At 37.4% G+C, this 20,662-nt stretch overlaps 1 protein-coding gene across 1 annotated transcript in view; it reads right to left on the minus strand.

The window, feature by feature from the left end:
• Nucleotides 1-756: 756 nt before the first annotated feature.
• NWD1 (NACHT and WD repeat domain containing 1) overlaps nucleotides 757-20,662 on the minus strand; it is a 47,536-nt gene continuing 27,630 nt past the window's right edge. The window contains 5 exon segments of the mRNA XM_074305810.1: nucleotides 757-2,019; nucleotides 7,343-7,448; nucleotides 10,813-11,363; nucleotides 12,347-12,623; nucleotides 13,888-14,042. Of these exon segments, the coding sequence (XP_074161911.1) occupies nucleotides 1,724-2,019; nucleotides 7,343-7,448; nucleotides 10,813-11,363; nucleotides 12,347-12,623; nucleotides 13,888-14,042 (1,385 nt within the window). The 3' untranslated portion in view covers nucleotides 757-1,723.

The following is a 20,662-nucleotide window of genomic DNA, read 5'->3' on the forward strand; positions in this document are numbered from 1 at the left end:
AAAAATAAATATCATTATAATTGGGAGCATTTTATTTCCCAAATTCTCTTTTCAAGCTCTGCAAAGGAGGAAGGTTGGTACAGTGGAAAAAGCCCGAGGGTAGGCATCTGGTGATATGGGGCCTACCATTGGCTCTGCCATAAAACTTGCTATATGGCATAAAGCAAGCCCCCTTTCTTTGAGTATTATGTTTTTCATATGTAAAGTGAGGATCTCTATGGTCCCTGCATGCTTTTGATCCATACATAATTCTATGGAAACGCTATAGAAAAAAACTTTGAAAGCATCTTTTTGTATAGATTAATAGTCTACTTATCGGGTATCAGAATTAATAGTTTTAGGAAATTGAGGCAGGGGACAGGTAAACTGGAAAACAAAATGTGAGAAAAAAAAATATTCCCTCAAAATCTATAGCTTCCCAAACTGTGATTTCTGAGTAGCAATGGTTAGATTCATTTCCTTTCTGACCTCCTCATACTTTCTGAACCCTTTGGATTTGGAATCCCTCTTATTCAGCCTATGGTTTGTGGTGCTAATTTGATACTATTCTGGGCTAAGATCATTTTACAAAAATGTCATGTCAGTAATACCCTCGGAATTCTGTTAGGCAAATACTGCTGCCAGCATCATGTAGGAGGTGAATTGTTAATACTATGGGAATGTAAAAGCTTTTTACATTCCAAAACATTTGTTTTAAACTTAAAAATGACATGGTGTTAAGCTAATCTATGTGGTTCTAAATGCTTGTGGAATGTATTCCTTTTTTTTTTTTTTTTTTTTTTGATGACCCAATATTTATTACTTTTATTTCTCAGTGAAACATATAACCAGTGGGACTCAACTCCTTATTTAACACCAACAAATTTGCTGGAGTAAATTGATGTAAAAATGTGGTCTCTAATATAATGAAGGAAGCAGCTCTAAGCTCTGGGTTCTCTTTCCCCTTAGCACTAATCCTTGGAAACAAGTAGGGATTTTTTGGAAGGCCATCCATAAAAATGGAAGCTGGATTTCTAGTGTTTCACTGTTCAGTCCCACAGCAGCAGATGGTGTGAAAGCAAGAAGATACTATAACAGCTTGTTCAGCCTGGCTCAGAAATCCTGCTATCTGAAAAACATGCATCTCTAAAAGTGTTAACTAGCAAAAGGTTCATAGAGGAAGGGGGATCATTCCTCGTTTTAACTCAAGGTTAAATAGATTTCAAGTATGTTTGGGGAAATAGTGGCCAAGCTAATCAGTGCTCATTAGGAGAGACTCCTTACTAGGATTGGATAGTGGAAAGTGCATTGCATTTAGGGTCAGGATAACTTGGTTGAAATTCCAGTTCTCATGCTTATTACCTGTGTGACCTTAGGCAAGTCACTTCAATTATTTGGGTCTCAGCTTCCCCATCTGTAAAATAAAGTAATAAGAACTAGAAGACTTTTACAACCTTTTCCAGCTTCAAAATCCTATGATTCTAATATTTACTCTGGTGACTGAGTGGAAGTTATTTTATCTTTATGCTGCCAACATTAAGCACAGTGCCTTGTAGACAATTGGTGCTTAATATTTGTTTACTATATAAAATTTTTTAAAGGTCCAATGATGATATTCTAGTAGCAGGTCTGAGCTGAAGTGGTTATGATAAGGAAAGAGAATGATTTGAAAAACAAAGGATGGTCCTATGTGAAGTGATGGGATTGCCTGCTGAATTCTCTTTGTAATATATCTCACCTTCTGTCATATGATCGCACAAACTTGAGAGATCTTGTTTGTACTGTTTTGCTTTTCTTCCACTTTTTCTGAGTCACCCTGCTGTTTTCTTACCACCACTAGAATCTCCTCCTGCTTCTTGGTTTTGATGGTACACGCTGCCTTGATGTTCTTGAGAGGGTCATAAGAGGCACTTATTGGTTGAGGGCACTGGAAGCGCTCACGGATGAGATAGCCATGTCTCGTTGTTGCAATAAACCCATCAGCTGTAGAAATAATTTTGTTTACTGTTGCACATACAAACTGAACAGCCAACAAGGAACCTGTGGACAAGTCAGGAAGACACAAATGAGGAAATTAAAACAACCAAGATGAGCGGGTAGACAGTACTGTTCCAGGCATCTCAAGAGAGACAGAGGAATCAACTTCTTTGATTGCCATAGTTTATATTGTAACAGAAGCAGTATGGATAGTGGAGAGAGTGCTGAGCTTGGAGGCAGGAAAACCTTGCTTCAAAGCCTTCATATATAGATATAGATATATATATTCATTTAATTATTTGGGGTTTTTTGTGGAGGCAATTGGGGTTAAGTGACTTGCCCAGGGTCACACAGCTAGGAAGTGTTAAGTGTCTGAGGTCAGATACTCCTGACCTCAGGGCTGGTGCTCTATCTACTACACCAACTAACTTCCCCCTTCTTTTTAATATTTACCTAGCTATTGGACTATGTCATTCTTAACTGACTTAACTACTAAGTCATGGTGGCAACAATCTATTTGGATAGAAGACTTCCTACACTGAGAGTTCAAATCACAGATTGTTCACATATGTTTGAGTTAATGATGATTATTACCTTATGGTTCCAGATTCACAGATCTAAATTTATGGAATCTTGGAATGTCAAAGCTAAAAAGTTTTTTAGGAAGGGACTTTACAACACAGAATCTCATTATAGGAAGGGACCCCCAGCACAATCTGGTCTAACACATGTTAGAATAAGAATGTCTTCTACGACATACACAAGTGGTCATTTAGTCTTTGCTCTGTCACTGGACTAGCAAAATAATTTGGGGATACTTAAGTTTTGTATGGAAGTTTCCAAAGCCCATGCCCCTCACATCCTCCTTGAAAAATGAATACTTTATTAGCCCTCCAAAATATTAGATTCCTAGGATGTCAGAATTGGAAAGGATCTCATAACATAAAATGCTAAAGTCGAAAGGGTTCTTAAGAAGTACATAGAATATTACATATGGGATTTTTTTAAAAATAGAAAGTTAGAGGGCAACTAGGTAGCACAGTGGATAGAGCACCAGCCCTGAAGTCAGGAAGACTTGAGTTCAAATGTGCTCTTAGACAACACTTCCTAGCTGTGTGACCCTGGGCAAGTCACTTAACCCCAATTGCCTCAGCAAAAAAATAAATAAAATAGAAAGTTAGGAATAAAAGGACTTCAGAATATGGAATGTCAAAGGCAGAGGGATCTCAGAGAATATCTAGTCCAATCCCTTAACATTTCAAAGGAGATAACTGAAGTGCAGTAAGGGGGACAGATTTACCTAAGGTCAGATTCATATCATTCTTTGAAAACCTTGTCCAATTTGCATTATACAGATATTCAAATGTGGTCACATTAGGCACTCCATAATTGTATGCTGAATGAATGAACAGTTATTATGGCTCAATGCTCTACTGAAAGAACCATTTGTTCAAAGTCTCAACTGCAAAGCACCATTTGACATAGTCTTGTTATATCTAACAGGAAGTTATTAAGATTATTAAACATGCCTCTATTCTCCAGGAGTTTCTCTGAAGCTAGCCTCAGGAAGAGAGAAAGAACCGAGATCCCAAACTTGGATCCTTTTCTTTCCTTGCCACAGGAGCACAATAGACAATAGGACTTGAACTCAAATTCATGATGATGAAGATTTGGCCCATTACAATGTAAATAAAAAATCTCAAGAGGCTGCCAAGCAACCAGCATTTATTTAGCCACTGTGATATTCCAATACATTCTAAAATTTACAATGCTCATAACCACAAGTACATTTTGCAATAAAACCTTAGCAAGCATATTTCTCATAAGAACCAAATGAAAAATGGTACTACTGAAATGATGTTCAAGATAAGAATTACCCACTCCACAATGTGTGTGGAACCATTTCTCTGGCCTCTAATGCTTCAGAACTAAGATAAGTGAGTATTCAGAGAGCCTTTTCCATGTCTGTAGGAGGTATGGGGGATTTTTACTTTTAAAGGTGAAGAGAGGCAAAAATAGTTTCCCAGAATCATTTATCCTTGTAGCACAGGTACAATACCTGTAACAGAAGTCATAATGGGAATTTCTGTGTCAAGTAAGGGCTTAGACCGAACTTATATAAAAATATCAAAATTGTAGATGACAAAACAGTGGAAGAGATAGCAAATACAATGGATGATAAAATTGTAATCCAAAATTTGAGGATGTATGGTATGCTTACCATGTATGATAGGCACTAGAGACCCGAAAATAAAATGGAATAGCCCTGACCAAAAAAGAATTTACATTCTTCTAGGGCAGGAATTCTTGTGTGTGTGTGTGTGTGTGTGTGTGTGTGTGTGTGTGTGTGTGTGTGTGTTTGATGGATCTCTTTAGTAGTCAGTCCAATGAAGCTAATGGTTTCCTCAGGATTGTGTTTTAAAATTCATAAAATCAAATATATAGAATTACCCCAAGAAAACCAATTATATTGAAATACAATGATCAAAATGCCTTTTAAGAAATTTTATTTCCAGATTAAAAGCCTCTGTATTAGGGGAGATACAACATGTCATGGCATTACCTACCTGATGTCATGGTTGTTTTTGAGAATGAAGAACAAGAAATAAGTTCATACAAAATTTTAGAAAGCACTAACAATGGTGGGAAGAGGGTATATCAAACCAATAAACATTAAGCACCTATTATGTGCTTATCATTTTGCTAAGCTTTAGAGTACAGAAAGAGGCAAAAGATAGTCCCTGCCCTCAAAGAGTTTATAATCAATCAAGTGGAGGAGACAACATGCAAACAAATATATATACAAAGCAAGCTATATACAGAATAAGAAGGGGTGGGGAAGACTTATAGACAAGGTAGAATTTTAGGTGGGACTTCAAGGAGGCCAGAGAAGTCAGTAATCGGAGCAGATGAGGAAAAGTGTTCAATAACCAAAAAGAATGTCCATAGCCAAGAGATGGAGTGTCTTGGTCAAGGGACAGCTAGAAGACCATTATCACTGGATCAAAAAAAAAAAAAAAAAATGCTGGGAAGTAAGGTATAAAATGAAAGGGAGGCTAGATTATGAAGGACTTTGAATGCCAAACAGCTTTTATACTTGTTCCTGGAGGCAATAGGAAGCCATTGGAGTTGAGTGGGTAAGAGGGAAGAGAGGAACAGGATAAGGGTAACAGGGTGGATTTTCATGTAGGAACTGATACTTGAACTAAATCTTAAAAGGAAACTAAGAATTCCAAGAAGCAAAAATGAGGACATGGTATGAATAAAAAGAGGATAGCATATAAAAAGGCATAGAAACAAAAGATGGCATGTTTGAGATAGCTAGTAGGCTAAGTTGGCTAGAATGATTAAATTAAATACGAACAAACATCAGGTCTTACACTTGGGTTAGACCAATCAACTGCACAAGTACAGAATGGGAGAGACATGGTTAGAAAAACAGTTCTGGGGGTGTCAATGAACCAGAAGCTTAATATAAGCCTGCAATGTGACATAATCAACAGAGCTCCTGGGATCTTCGGCTGAATTTATAGAAGTCTGATTAATGGTTTTCTCCCAAGGGAAATTTCAACTTCTTTTCATAGCACCTAGATCAGTACTAAACTCATTGAAAAAATGATTGAGAGTGTGACATTGATGGGAAGGAATACAAGTGGATTGCATAGATCTCCAAAGAGGAAAACTTATTGAGGGAGTCTGACTGAAGCAGTCATCACATCAGACAAATAGGTCAATAGCCAGACCTCACCTCCAAGCCTTTCTAATTTGGTAGGATCTGCTAGGTTCTGCATTTCCTTGACCTAGCTCCTGAATAGGTCACATCTACTCAAAAATGAAGGATCAGAGCAGGACTTAGTGACAGACACATCTCCTTTTAATTTCTTCACAGATGCACTTACTGTCTAGAGGTTATCACATTAAAATAAATATGTAGTCTATCTACAGTAATAAAAATAGCTCATATTTATATAGCATTTTAGGCTATACAAATACTCTCATTTGATCCTCACAACAGCCTTGTGAGGTAGGTACTGTTAATATCCCTATTTTCATAAACTGAGACATAAAGGATTTAAACAACTTGCCTATGGTCAGATAGATAGCAATAGTAACAGCTAATAGAGTTTTTACTTTGTGAAAGACACTATACTAAACACTTTATGTAATTAATCTAATTAATCTAATCCTCACAACTACCTGGAGAAGAGGGTGCTATTCTCCTTTTACAAGGATACTGAGGCAAAGAGCAATTCACTAACTTGCCTAGGTTCTCACAACTAGTAAGCATCTGGGACTAGATTTGAATTCAGATCTTTGTCTCCAGGCCAATGCTCTGTTCACTATGCCACCCAACTGTTTCATGATATTTAATCATCTGAATCTGTTTTATTTTAAAAATAAAATCATTCTGTGCACATTTTTAACCTGTATCAGATACCTGCTATCTTGGAAAGAAATGCATTAAGGGAGAGGGGAAGAAAAAATTTGGAACATAAAAGTCTTGCAAAATGAATGTTGAAAACTATCTTTACATGTATTTGGAAAAATAAAATATGATTGAAAAATAAAAATAAAAATGTTAAGTACAAAACAAGTGAATTAGACCTTGAGTAAAATCAATTAGGTACTGCTTTCTGCTCCAAAATAGTAAAGGCAAATTGACTCTGTATGAAAAAATGAAATGAAATAAAATCATTCTTCACTCAGAGATTCCATTGTTAGGAATATTCCCCCAAGGAGATCAAAGGCAGGAAGATCATATTTGTGGCAAAGAACTGGAAATAAAATTGGTGTCTATTGACTGGGGAATAGCTAAACAAATTGTGGTACATAAATGGAATGGAATATTATTGCACCATTTGAAACAATGAACATGAAAAATATGGGAAGACATTCACATAATGTAAGTAGAATCAGGAAAACAATGTATAATGACTACAACAATGGAAATGATAAATGAAATTAATGTTTTATAGTTACAATGACCAAACTTGGCCTTAGAAAAAGGATGAGAAAATTCACCTCCCTCCTACTGGGGGAGGTAGGGATCATGAGGATGAAATGTTGCATATGCTGTCGGCTTTGCTTGTTATACTAGGCCGTTGCTGCACTTTCCATTTTAATCTGGAAGGAAGATTTTCTGTAGAAGGCAAAGGGGAGGGAGAGGGCTATGTTTTGAAATAAGAGTGACTTGTGTAAAAGCAAAACATTTAAAAATATATGCGAAATATATTGGATTACTTGCCATCCAGGAGAGAGGGCAGGGAAAGGGGAGGAAATTTGGAACACAAGGTTTTTCAAGGGTCAATGTTGAAAAATTATCCATCCATACATATTGAAAATAAAAAGCTTTAATAAAAAAAATAATATATGTGAAATAACTCACCATCAGAAACATTCCAGACTAGAATGGACTGATCCTTTAACCCACTGTATACATACTTATCATCTTTGGAGAAACAGACACACTGAATTCCTCTGGAGAAGGCACTCTGGTAAAAATTAACAATGAGAGTTTGGTTATGCTTTAAAAGAAACATAAATGAAAATGATAGAAATCCAACCCTGAAACATTTAAACAGTGACATAGCCATTGCAAAGTTTGGAATGGAGCACTCAGTCCCACTGAGAAGATTGAGTTTCTGTTTATACAACACTTTAAGGTTGACAAAATGTTTCTCACAACAATTCTAAGATTGTACCAGAATCATTTTCCCATTTTACAAAGAAATTGAGTCACAGAAAGGCTGGATGACTTGCCAAAGTTTGGATGTTTAGTTAATATTAGGAGTCTAATCTCAATTAACCATTTTGCCTCTCAAGGGAAGAGACCCTTTAGTCTCTCTGTGCTGTGTTATAGCACACCAGTAGATGTCGTGTTCAGTCATGTTGGAATTGTCCGCTTTTGGAGTTTTCTTGGCAAAGATATTGAAAGGCTTAGCCATTTCCTTCTCCAGCTCACTTTATAGATGAGGAAACTGAGGTAAATGGGGTTAAGTGACTTGAACAGGGTCACACAGCTGTCTCAGGTCAGCTTTGAGACCTGGCACTCTTCAATATGGCATTAGCTAGTGGCCCAAATGTATAGTAGTTTTTATTTAAATACATAATGATTGACACACCAAGCATTGTATTTAAAAGACTCAAGGACTCTTTGGGTTAACATTTTTTCAAACCAATAAATTTAGGTGAAAGATGAGTAGAATTCCCCATTGTTCTTCAGTCTCTCTTGTTTACAGATAAGGATATATATTACTCTTTAATTTCACTACAATATAATTACTCTAAATCTGCATCACTTATGTAGTATTACCACAATCAGGGAGGCAAGACAATTGAAATATGGGAGTCAGAAAGCTGCTATTGCAGACAACAGCACTAATAAGTACACTACCCATTCTAAAAACCACTGACAGCATAAAATACCAGGTAGAGCCAAAATCACTGGGTTGATTCACTTAGGCTGGTCTAGAATAATGTGGTTATAATACTGCATGAGCTGTAATGAGTAAGATGATCAGGGCTTTGCCTCAGGGCACCAAAATATAGAAATCTCTGAAAGAAACTACAATCCTCTAACAAAATAAAAATATCATTTTCAGTCCTTATCAACTTCCTCATACTTCTACTCCAACGGGCTCCACCCTAGTTGAACTCCATACTTCTTTGCTTTCCAACTGAATTTGCCATTAAAATTGATTTGATGATGTTTTTCCCTATCTCTCGGCACCAAAATTGCTAGTGATAGATCTGATTACAGTTAAAGGAGAGAAGATAGCAATAGTTCAGTCTACTCTCTGGCAGAGCACTTTAAATCAACTTCAATGGTTTTCTCTGTGTTTTATGTTTTTGACTTCAGGATAAATTTTGTGAATCAGGCCATGCTGTAATTTGCCCACAATTGTAAGTACAAAGAACTATAATGTATAATGATAATGATTGTGTCATAAGGTTAGTAATAGCTACTTTTTTTTTACCTTCCCTATTCTTTCAAATGTGTCTGATTAAGAGCTGATACAAAGTTGAAAGCCAACATAAATAAGAGAGCATCTAGCTGACTTAATGACTACAAGTAACCATGTCCAGATTAACTAAATTTCAAAGTACTGAAAGAGATGGTATATATTATGGCTGAGTCACGTGATCTCTACCACTGGCTGGTAAAGAAGAAATATTATATCAATTTCTCAAATGGGAAAAGAATGAAATCTGCAAACTATGGGCCAATGAGTCTGATTCCTGATTTATTGTCAGCAAATGTTTGAATAGTATACCTATTATATATATATATATATATATATATATATATATATATATATATATATATATATATATATATATATATATATATATATGTATATACCCAGGGTCATATAAAATTTCTCGGGCATAAAGGGGTCACAAGTGGGAAAAATTAGGCAATATTAAGAAAAACATAAGTTTCCAAAGAGAGGGACATGATAGTCTTGCTGTCCTATTTCCTAATCAAAATGGAAGTATTCAATTCTGGGAGACACGCTATATGGAATACACGTAAAGGAGGTCAACCACCATGATGAAAATCACATCATATAATGAGATAATATGAAGATCACCTGGGAGAAAAAAAAAAAAACTTGGGATATTTACCTGGGGACAGAAAATGTAATAGGGACATGATAGTTGTCTTCAAGGACTTTGATATGAAAGAGGCTTTAAACTTGCTCTCCTTGGATGCACATAGCAAAACCAAGAGCAATGGGAAGAAATTATAGAAATTATAACATCCATGTAGGAAAAGCTTCCTAATAATTATGCTATGCAAAAGCAAAATGGGCTGCCTCAGACTGTAATACAATAACTTTCAGAAGGGGCCTTTGAGGGGAAAAAAAGGCTGGATGATGATTACTCTTTAGGTTTTAGAAAGAATCCTTGATCAATTTAATTAAAGTTAAAAACTATTAAGTATTTACTATTTGTAAAGAACTGTGTGCTAGAGTCTGGAACAGTAAAGACAAGTAGTATCTGTCCAGAATGAGCTTATTTACTATTTAGAGTCTGCATCATGCACATAGATAAGTAAAAGGATCACAGAGAAAGTGAAACCTTAAAGAAAAATAAAGATTATACCTGTTTGACTAGATGGCTTCTGAGATTTTTTTCAGCTTTGAAAATATAACAACAAAAAAATTCGGTTGTGTACATATATATTGTACCTAGGATATCCTATAAGATATTTAATATGTACGGGAATGCCTGCCATCTAGGGGGTGGAGGGAAGGAGGGGAAAAATTCAGAACAGAAGAGAGTACAAGGGATAATGTTGTAAAAAATTACCTATGCATATGTACTGTCAAAAAATGTTATAAAATTAATTAAAAAAAAAAAGAAAGAAAGAAAATATATGCCTCTATGAGCCTTTCAGGAGGAAAGTCAAGTGGAACAGTGGATAGAGAGCCAGGTCTGAAGGAAGGAAAATCATCTTCCCAAGTTCAAATCTGGCCTCAATGACCCTGGGCAAATCCTGTTTGCCTCAGTTTCTCAACTGTAAGATGAGTTGGAGAAGGAAATGGCAAACCACACCAGTATCTTTCTCAAGAAAGCCTCAAATGGGGTCAGATATAATTGAAAACAACTGAACAACTGACCCTTTTAGAGGCTGAGAGACCCTGACAGTTTCAATGTCTCAGCAAATTTGTTAGCAATCCCTTTATCTATAAAGCAAGAAAAATAATACACTATTATTTTGTGAGGATTTTGAGGAAAGCAGAAATACAAGTTGCTACTTTTACTACTATCATCATCATTATTAGCATTTTGATAACTGCCAACTAATAGAATTCTTAGGTTTTCTATGGTTAAGGGATTAAGGCCTACCTCAAAAGTCAGCGTATGTTTCCACTTGCAGAGCTCTAGATCCCAAAGGTACAGCAGAGACTCCTGAGAACTGCTTACTGCCCATTGTTCTTTGTGGCTGACTTCTAAACAAGTAACTTTGCCCTGGGGGGCTTCTAAGGGGAAAACTTTGGATTTTGCACACTCATAAATAAAAACTTCTCCATTAGTCATGCCATAAACTACCTGGTAGTTGGTGAGAACAGCTATACTTGATATCAAAGCAGGAAGTTGAGTATAAAATGTGTATGTAGGTCCATCAATTACTGGGCAGGGATCTTCTGGCCTAATGTCCATCACCAGTACTATGTTGTCATATGCAATGACCAGCCGTTCCTCTCCTCTGCTCAGGGCCATGCATTTGACTGATTTCTTAGCTTCTGGGGGTGGGATACACATTACATCTTGTCTGGAGTTCAGGGGAAACACTAGCACTGTCCCTGAGATCAGCCCGGCAAAAAGCAACTTCATCTGCTCAGCGACTTCCAAACACCGCACTTCATTTGAAGCATCTAAGATATCATGATCTTCCCCTGAAATACAGAGAGTCTTTGCATTAGAATCAACTTTGTTTCCCTCTCAAACAAAAGGTAAGAGGGTTTGATGGAAAGAGTTCTAGACTAAGAATCAGGAGACCCGGATTCTAGTCCTGGTTCTGCTGTTAACTTGCTTATATAACCTGGGACTGACCACTTCATTCCTCTGAACTTCAGCTTCTGGCAAGAAATGTGACATTTTCTGTTCTAAAGCCCCTCCCAGCTCTGACATCATAGGTTCTAGGGGCCCTCCCAGCTCTGACATCTTGGGTTCTAAGGGCCCTCCCAGCTCTGACCTCCTGGGTTCTAAGGGCCCTCCCAGCTCTGACCTCCTGGGTTCTAAGGGCCCTCCCAGCTCTGACCTCCTGGGTTCTAAGGGCCCTCCCAGCTCTGACCTCTTGGGTTCTAAGGGCCCTCCCAGCTCTGACCTCCTGGGTTCTAAGGGCCCTCCCAGCTCTGACCTCCTGGGTTCTAAGGGCCCTCCCAGCTCTGACATCCCGGGTTCTAAGGGCCCTCCCAGCTCTGACCTCCTGGGTTCTAAGGGCCCTCCCAGCTCTGACCTCCTAGGTTCTAAGGGCCCTCCCAGCTCTGCCCTCCTGGGTTCTAAGGGCCCTCCCAGCTCTGCCATTCCATGTTTTAAGGTTTTTTCCAGCTGTTCTATGTTCTGTATCTTAAAGTTGCTCCCAGTTTTGATGTTTTATGGTAAACACAGTGGAATTCATATGTGTGTGTGTGTGTGTGTGTGTGTGTGTGTGTGTGTGTGTTATATACAGTGGACCAGATTTAGAATCAGAAGGCCTGAATTCAAATCCTGCTTCTATTATCCACTACTTCTGTGGGCTCAAGCAGCATTTACCCTCCTTAGTCCTCAATTTTCTCATCTGAAGAGGTTCTGCTTAATGACCTCTAAGATCCCTTTCAGCTTTAACTCTGATCCTATGATCTTCTGATTATAGGCTTTTATATGACATTTGACAAACCTTCCACAGAGTCCCAGATAGTGATTTTGTTTTTGTCTCCTATTTTGGGGAAGTATACATAGTTTCCATTGTGAGACACTGCAGCACAGCCAGTACGATCCAAGAAAGGGGATGAGAGTTTATGCTTTTGGTTATAAGCAAGATCCCAAACACTGAATGATGATGAATTCCTGGAGGCAGAAACCAAAGTGTTTCCACAGCAGGCCAAGATATTCCCTGGGCTTCCCATGCCATCAAAAATGTCTAGAAGAGTCCCCTGTTCCGACAGACTCCAGACCTGAGAAGAATCAAGGATGGAAGCAGGCAGAATTGAATATTCTATTAAATGTTTGCATATAGTGTATATAGAGGGAGGTCAATGAGGAGTTTGGGACTGAGGACTAGTAGAGAATTTATCAGCCTGGATGAAGAGATGAGTTTATAAAAGCCTTTTGTCAGGAATGAAGGCAAAGAGAAAAGCATAAAGAAGGATATATATATATATATATATATATATATATATATACAGATCAGTAGGATACATTTCTCCAGGAAAGTGGGCCAAGGGTATGTAAAAGGCTTTGTTTTGCCCTCCCCAAGGAGTCATAAAACAGCCAACCCTTCCCTCCCCAAGCCCTGAATCTGGACCAATAGTGTCAAATTCAAATTTGAAAAGGGGGCCATTAAACAATACATAAGAGTACCCATGGGCACATACTAAGTTAGAAAATCACAATAACATAATTTTTGCTTTATTGTATTTTTTTAAATTTTGTTAAATATTTTCCAATGACATTTTAATCTGGTTCAAGCCTGTGGGCTGCATGCATATATGTGTGTGGTCTCTCTGCTCTGGACACTATCCAAACACTAGTGGGGTAAAGCCCTCACAGGAAACTGCTCTGAGAGCCCCTGCTCCATCCCCATCCTTATCATTATCTGTCCCTTTCTTGAGCACAAATAGGACCCTTAAAGGGTAGTAGATCATTAGGCTAATATCTGGTCCAGAGCAGTGTAGAGGAAGCTAAAGACAGAGAAGCAGCATGTGCTGTGAAAGGAGGGATGAATTTAGACCCAGGAGGCCTGGACTAAGTACCCCTGATGCTAGGTGTGACCCTAGGCAATGACTTTCCTTCAGAGGGTCAGGTTCTTCATCTACAAAATAGAGATAAATAATACTTATACTACCTATCCCTTACTATTTTTGTAAGGAAAGAACTTCATAAATTTTAAAGCATTCTAAAATAACTGAAAGATCTCTGAATGGTTATTGAATGATCATTATTTTTTAACATAGAGAAGAAAATCAGACTGGGAGCCAGGAGGTTTGGGTCTTAGTCTCTGCAACTAACTTGCTATGTGACAAGGAATTCTCTCTGGGATTCATTTTTCTATCAATAAAATGAGGAAATTGGGCAAGATAACCCCTAAGATTATTGTTGTAATTTTCTATGGTTCTGAGATTCTAGAAAAACATAGATGAATGTATCAGAGCCATTTGTAACTGTCCCTCCATGTCCTTGGTCTTGGTCCTTGAGTACCAAGCATTCTTTTGCTCTTACCTGGATGAATGCATCAAGAGACCCAGTGACAATCACATTATTATCAGGACCAATGATGGCTGCTTCCACTGTGCTCTCATGTTCAAGATCCACGGCCATAAATCTATGAAATCCCTTTGAATCTGCCAAAAATACTCGAACATATTTTCCAAAACCTAAAACAACAGTAGTTCAACAAGTCAATTCAGGGGATAACAACAACAATAACATTTATATTAATTTGTAAAGTGCTTTGTAAATATGATCTTGTTAAGTGTTTCTTGAGAATCTGAGATTCTTAAGAATCTTTTGGAAAGGAAAGGCAAAGCCACAATAAAGTAGCCCCCCACCAAAAATCCTACAGATCTAAAAAATGTACCAGATACATTAATGAACCACTGGTGAAGTAGTGAATTGATCTGGTCATCTGGACCTAGGTAGAACAATTTGTAACTATACCCAACAAGCTATAAAACTGTACAATATCCTTTGACCCAGAAAAATCACTACAAGGTTTGTATCACAAAGAAATAAAAGAAAAAGGAAAAGAACATATATGTATAAAAATATTTAGAGCAACTTTTTTGTGGTGGCAAAGAATTGGAAATTGAGGGGATCCTCATCAATTGGGTTGTAGCATATAATTGTGATCTGTTTTATGGGAAATAATGGAGTAGTTTCAAAAAAACATGGCAAGAACTATATTAAGTGGTGCATAATGAAGTAAAAGAACCAAGAGAACACTGTATGCAGTGACAGCAATATTATAATGATGATCAATTGTGAAACACTTGGTTATGCTAATCAATATAATGGTGCAAGACAATTCCAAAGAATTCATAATTTTTTTTTTAAATTTTTTTTATTATATATATATATGTTTTATAATATTATCCCTTGTATTCATTTTTCCAAATTACCCCCCCTCCCTTATTCCCTCCCCCCGACGACAGGCAATACCATACATTTTACATGTGTTACAATATAGTCTAAGTACAATACATGTGTGTGAATATCATTTTCTTGTTGCACAATAAACATTAGAATCCGAAGGTACATGCAACCTGGGCAGACAGATATTAGTGCTAACAATTTACATTCCCCTCCCAGTGTTTCTTCTCTGGGTGTATCTACCTCTGTCCATCATTGATCAACTGGAAGTGAGTTGGATCTTCTTTATGTTGAAGATTTCCACTTCCATCAGAATACATCCTCATACAGTATCGTTGTTGAAGTATACAGTGATCTTCTGGTTCTGCTCATTTCACTCAGCATCAGTTGATTTAAGTCTCTCCAACCCTCTCTGTATTCCTCCTGCTGGTCATTTCTTACAGAGCAATAATATTCCATAACCTTCATATACCACAATTTACCCAACCATTCTCCAACTGATGGACATCCATTCATCTTCCAGTTTCTAGCTACAACAAAAAGAGCTGCCACAAACATTTTGGCACATATATGTCTCTTTCCGCTCTTTAGTATTTCTTTGGGATATAATCCCAGTAGTAGCGCTGCTGGGTCAAAGGGTATGCACAGTTTGATAACTTTTTGGGCATAATTCCAGATTGCTCTCCAGAATGGCTGGATTCTTTCACAACTCCACCAACAATGTATTAGTGTCCCAATTTCCCCACATCCCCTCCAACATTTGTCATTATTTGTTCCTGTCATCTTAGCCAATCTGACAGGTGTGTAGTGGTATCTCAGAGTGGTCTTAATTTGCATTTCTCTGATCAGTAGTGATTTGGAACACTCTTTCATGTGAGTGGATATAGTTTCAATTTCTTCCTCTGAGAATTGTCTGTTCATATCCTTTGACCATTTATCAATTGGAGAATGGTTTGGTTTCTTATAAATTATGGTCAGTTCTCTATATATTTTGGAAATGAGACCTTTGTCAGAACCTTTGTTTTTAAAAATATTTTCCCAATTTGTTACTTCCCTTCTAATCTTGTTTGCATTAGTATTATTTGTACAGAAACTTTTTAGTTTGATGTAATCAAAATCTTCTATTTTGTGATCAATAATGATCTCTAGTTCTCCTCTGGTCATAAATTCCTTCCTCCTCCACAAGTCTGAGAGGTAGATTATCCTCTGTTCCTCTAATCTATTTATTATCTCCCTCTTTATGCCTAAATCATGGACCCATTTTGATCTTATCTTGGTATATGGTGTTAAGTGTGGATCCAAAGAATTCATAATTTAAAAATATATATTTTCCACCTCCAAAGAGAGAATCGATGAACTCTAAATGCAAATTGCTGAATAATTTCCCTTCCCCCCCTTTTTTTGCTATTTTTTGAAATATGGCTAATATAGAAATAATGTTTGATATGATGTCACATATATAACTGATATAAGATACCAGAATAACTCCTGTGGGAGAAATCCCAGGAAAAAATCAATTTTAGAGTCATTTTTTCCAACTCAGGTTATCATAGGGAGATAGAGAAGTCTATACTGGACTTCTGGAGATGAGTCTGGCCAAGAGCAAAGTGTTCAATTGCAGGAAGAGGCTGTGCACAAGGATAAGAAGTCCCAGACCATACTAGGGCACTGTGCCAATTGTGCCAACTAGCAGCTTTGTCACCCACTACCCAATTCTAGATCACAGAGCCAGGACAGAAAGAAGAAGAGACGTGTTCAGGGGTGGCATTTGGGATAAATAGTGGTTGCAGGCCCTGTTCAGTGTCCCAGAGGAGAAGCAATTTCAGAAACAAGCAGTAGCAGTAGGACTCTAACCTCAAGAACAGAGCTCATTTCCATGTTCTAGGGCAGTCTGAAGCCTATAGATGAGTAACCAAGCAGAAATCTCAGATCAAGGGGAATCTTGCAATTCTGTCACTGAATCAAGCCCAAACCCAAGTCAGGAACTTGTAGAACTCAGACCAGGAGAACAATTAATTATCAGATTTTACCCTGGATCAGACTATTTTGGAAGCACAGCTTGCAGGTCCCGATCCTTAGCTTTCCCTGAGATCCTGGCTTAAAACAACCCACACTATCCCTAAGAAAGCAGCAGTAGGACTAGATCAGGCATTGTCTCGAGAAGTGTGTATCAAGTTTAAAGTTGGGAAGTAGACTGGAAGAAAAAAAGCATAAACATAATCCCAATCTAAAAAGTAATTATGGTGACAAGGATATTTAAGACAAATTGAGAAGAAAAGAATGACTTTACTGGCAAAGTCTCAAAGTAAAATACATAGTGCTCACAAATTCAACTAGTATTCCAGAAGATGAAGTATTGGTTTTTTAAAGAGTTTAAAATGTTTTTTTTATAATTAAATGAGAGCACTAGAGAAAATATTGGAAAATAAATAGGAAATTTGGAAGAAAGAATTTAAAAGGGAATTAATATCTTGGCTTAAGATGTATAAAAGGTTGTCTAAGCAACAAAGTCCCTGAAAATTCGAGTGGACCAGAAGCCAATGAATGACTCCATGAGACAATTGAACGTGCTAAAAAAAAATCAAAAGACTGAAAAAAACAGAAAAATGGAAATTATAATCTGCACAGCAATAACTCTCAGAAATGAAGGCAGACACTCATTTGTCTGCACTCTCTAAGAGATTGCATGTACCCATGTGCTTACATTCTTTCCATGGGACTGAAAGCTACACAATTCCATGGTTGTGAATAATAAACTGCCTGACTTGTGATAATGAATGTTCATGTTTGTTCCTCCTTAGCACCTCACTTGTGATCTCTTCAATCACTTGATTATAAATGTTTGTGATAGAGTATTTGTTTTTGCTTGGGAAGGGAAATACAAAAAAGAAAGAGAAGGCAGATTTTAGTTGATCGGGGGAAAAAAATTAATTAAAAAGAATCTGCTCAATGAGTCTTAGTTTCTTTATCTGTAAAAATCAAAAGATTGGACTAGAATAAAGACCTCTTATTTCCTTTCCAGTGCTAAGTCTTATGAATCTAGATGTTATATTCTTCCTTGTGAAGAGAATACAGCAATAGGCATGGGCCTTTTATCTGCTGTTTGATTCCTTCCATCTGAGATGCTGGAGAAAATCATGGAAGGCTTCCTGGAAGAGGTGATATTTGAACGGAGCCTTGAAGCATGGATGAAGGAAAGAATTCCAAGTGTGTTGCTAATTTGGGTGAAAAGCTGAGCTGACCCATAGTTGGCAATAGTGAACAGAAAAGGAATAGGCAGCTTTAGGAAATTTTGATGTATAACACAGCATTTATTCATCTGGCCCAGAATGTTTACAAACATGAGGGTTAATTTGAAGAAAATAATGGAGAAATTCAGAATTTACTAAATAAAAGAATTCCACAGAGTTTACCACCAGGATAATTTCTGTCTTTAAGAAGGAGCATTTAATTTCATCACCAGTAAAATACTTATATATAATCTATCTCAAATTGCTTACAGTTTTAGAGAGAGGGAAAGAGAGAGAAGGAGAGAGAACAATTTGGAACTCAAAATATTTTAAAATTGAATGGTGGGGCAGCTAGTTGGCGCAGTGGCAGAGTGGTTAGAGTGGTTGGTGCAGCCCCAAAGTCAGGAGGACCTGAGTTCAAATCTGACCTGAGACACTTAACACTTCTTAGCTATGTGACTGTGGGCAAGTCACTTAACCCCAATTGCCTCAGGCAAAAAAAAGTAAATATTAAAAATTGTCTTTACATGTAACTGGAAAAAATCAAATACTATTTTTAAAAAATAAATGCAATTGAAGCTTAGAGAGATGCAAGATTTTTGGCTCAGTAAAAAGGCAAATGAAAATCAATTTTATGTTGATAGTAATGATCCTAAGTGTTTTATTATGCCTTGAAGACTATTTATAGGCCAAAGACCTATGTTGCATATCACCTACTTGATGCTGATGGAGCACATTGATTAGTGATAAGAACATGATCCTGGAGAGAGAAGCTGAACATTTCCATATTGTTCTCAACAGACTGTCATCAATCAATGATGAAGCCATTGACCATATACTTCAGGTTGAAGTCAATACCTCTCTAGATAAACTTCCAATTAAAGCAGAGGTTTTTAAGAAAAACATTAGGCTCCTTTTGTGTGGCAAAGTACAACACACTCATTCTATTCCAGCTGAGATTTACAAGGCAGGGAGTCCACTGCTCATACAAAAACTGACTGAAATTTTCCAGGTTATAGAACAAAAGGAGGTTATCCCCCAGGAGTTCAAGGATGACTCCATTGTCCAACTACATGGAGGTAAAGGAAACATTACCTTGTCAAAATCACAAGAGGGTCTCTCTCTTAGTCACTGCTGGTAAGATTCTTGCCAGAGCCTTCTTTATCAAGCTAACCCTTCACCTGGAAGATGGTCATCTACCTCAGCCATACTGGCTTGGCACAAAAAGCCAAGAAATGGTCAATGTGGTGTTTGCTGTCCAACAACTCCAGGAGATGTCACAAGCAGAACAGCAACCTGTACACAATGTTTGCCAATTTGACCAAGGCCTTAGATACCATCAGTTGTAATGGTTTGTGGAAGATCATGTCGAAATATGGGAGTCTAGAAAAGTTCATTGGTATTTTATGCCAATTTTATAACAGCATGCTTGCACAGGTTCTCGATAATGAATGATACTCTCCCACTTTCCCATTCACCAATGGAGTATAGCACTTTCATATGCTTGCTCCCATACTTTTTAGCCTCATGTTTCATCAGTATTGTCAGATACCTTCAATGAGGACAGATATGACATTAAGTTTAGCTTCTGCACTGATGGTAAATTATTTAACTTGAAAAGTTTATAAGCTAGACTTGGTGTGTGACTTTTTGTTTGCAAAAAATTATGCATTTGATATAGATGAATTGCACATGTTTAACATATATTGAATTGTCTAGGGCAGGCATTGGGGGGAAGGGAGGGAAGAGAGCTTGGAACACAAGGTTTTGCAGGAGTTTTGCATATGCTTTGAAAATCAAAAGCTTTAATTAAAAAATTTAAATAAATAGATCTGAACATAAAAAAAAATGCACTAATTGCAACCTCTGAGGATGAGATGCCCAGATTATAGATCAATTCTCTGTTGCTTATCTTAATAACACCAGGAAAAGAGAGGTTCTCCACCAACCGGCATTGCAACATCCTTACATGGAACCAACAGTTATAGCAAATGGAGAAATTTTGGATGCTATGGATAAGTTCAATATACTTTACCAAGAATGTACATATAGATGATGAGGTTGACACACACATTGCCAGAGATAGCTCAATGTTTGGGAAGCTCCATAGGAAAGTGTAGGAGAGAGGAGACTACCAAACTGAAGGTCTACAGAGCCATTGCGTTGACCCCATTATTATATGCCTGTGAAACCAGGATAGCATACCAGCACCATTGCCAGGAAATTGAACTATTTCTGATTAAATTATCTTAGGGAGATTTTGGAAATTACCAGGCATGATAAGGTACTGAATACTGAAGTCCTTTCTCAAGCTAAATTGCCAAACATTAAAACTCTACTACAGAGAATACCACTTCAATGGGCTGGCCAGATTGTTCTAATGCCAAAAATAAATTTTCCTAAAAAATTATTTTATGAAGAATTCACAGAAGGCAGGTGCTCACATGGAGGTCAGAAGAAACAACACAAGGACCTGCTCAAGGTCTCTCTGAAGAACTTTGGAATTGATTACATGACATGGGAGAAATTGGCAAAGGACTGCTCAGCATGGTGGGCTGTTATGTCCTGCTTTTTAGAGCCCCCAAGTTGGGGTGCAAAACTTACCATTGCTTTCTAGAGCCCCTACACCGGGGTGATTAAGATATACCTTCCTAGTGGAGACCCCCACTAGAAAC

This window comes from Sminthopsis crassicaudata, chromosome 1 (assembly GCF_048593235.1).
Source record: "Sminthopsis crassicaudata isolate SCR6 chromosome 1, ASM4859323v1, whole genome shotgun sequence".
Lineage (NCBI taxonomy): Eukaryota > Metazoa > Chordata > Mammalia > Dasyuromorphia > Dasyuridae > Sminthopsis > Sminthopsis crassicaudata.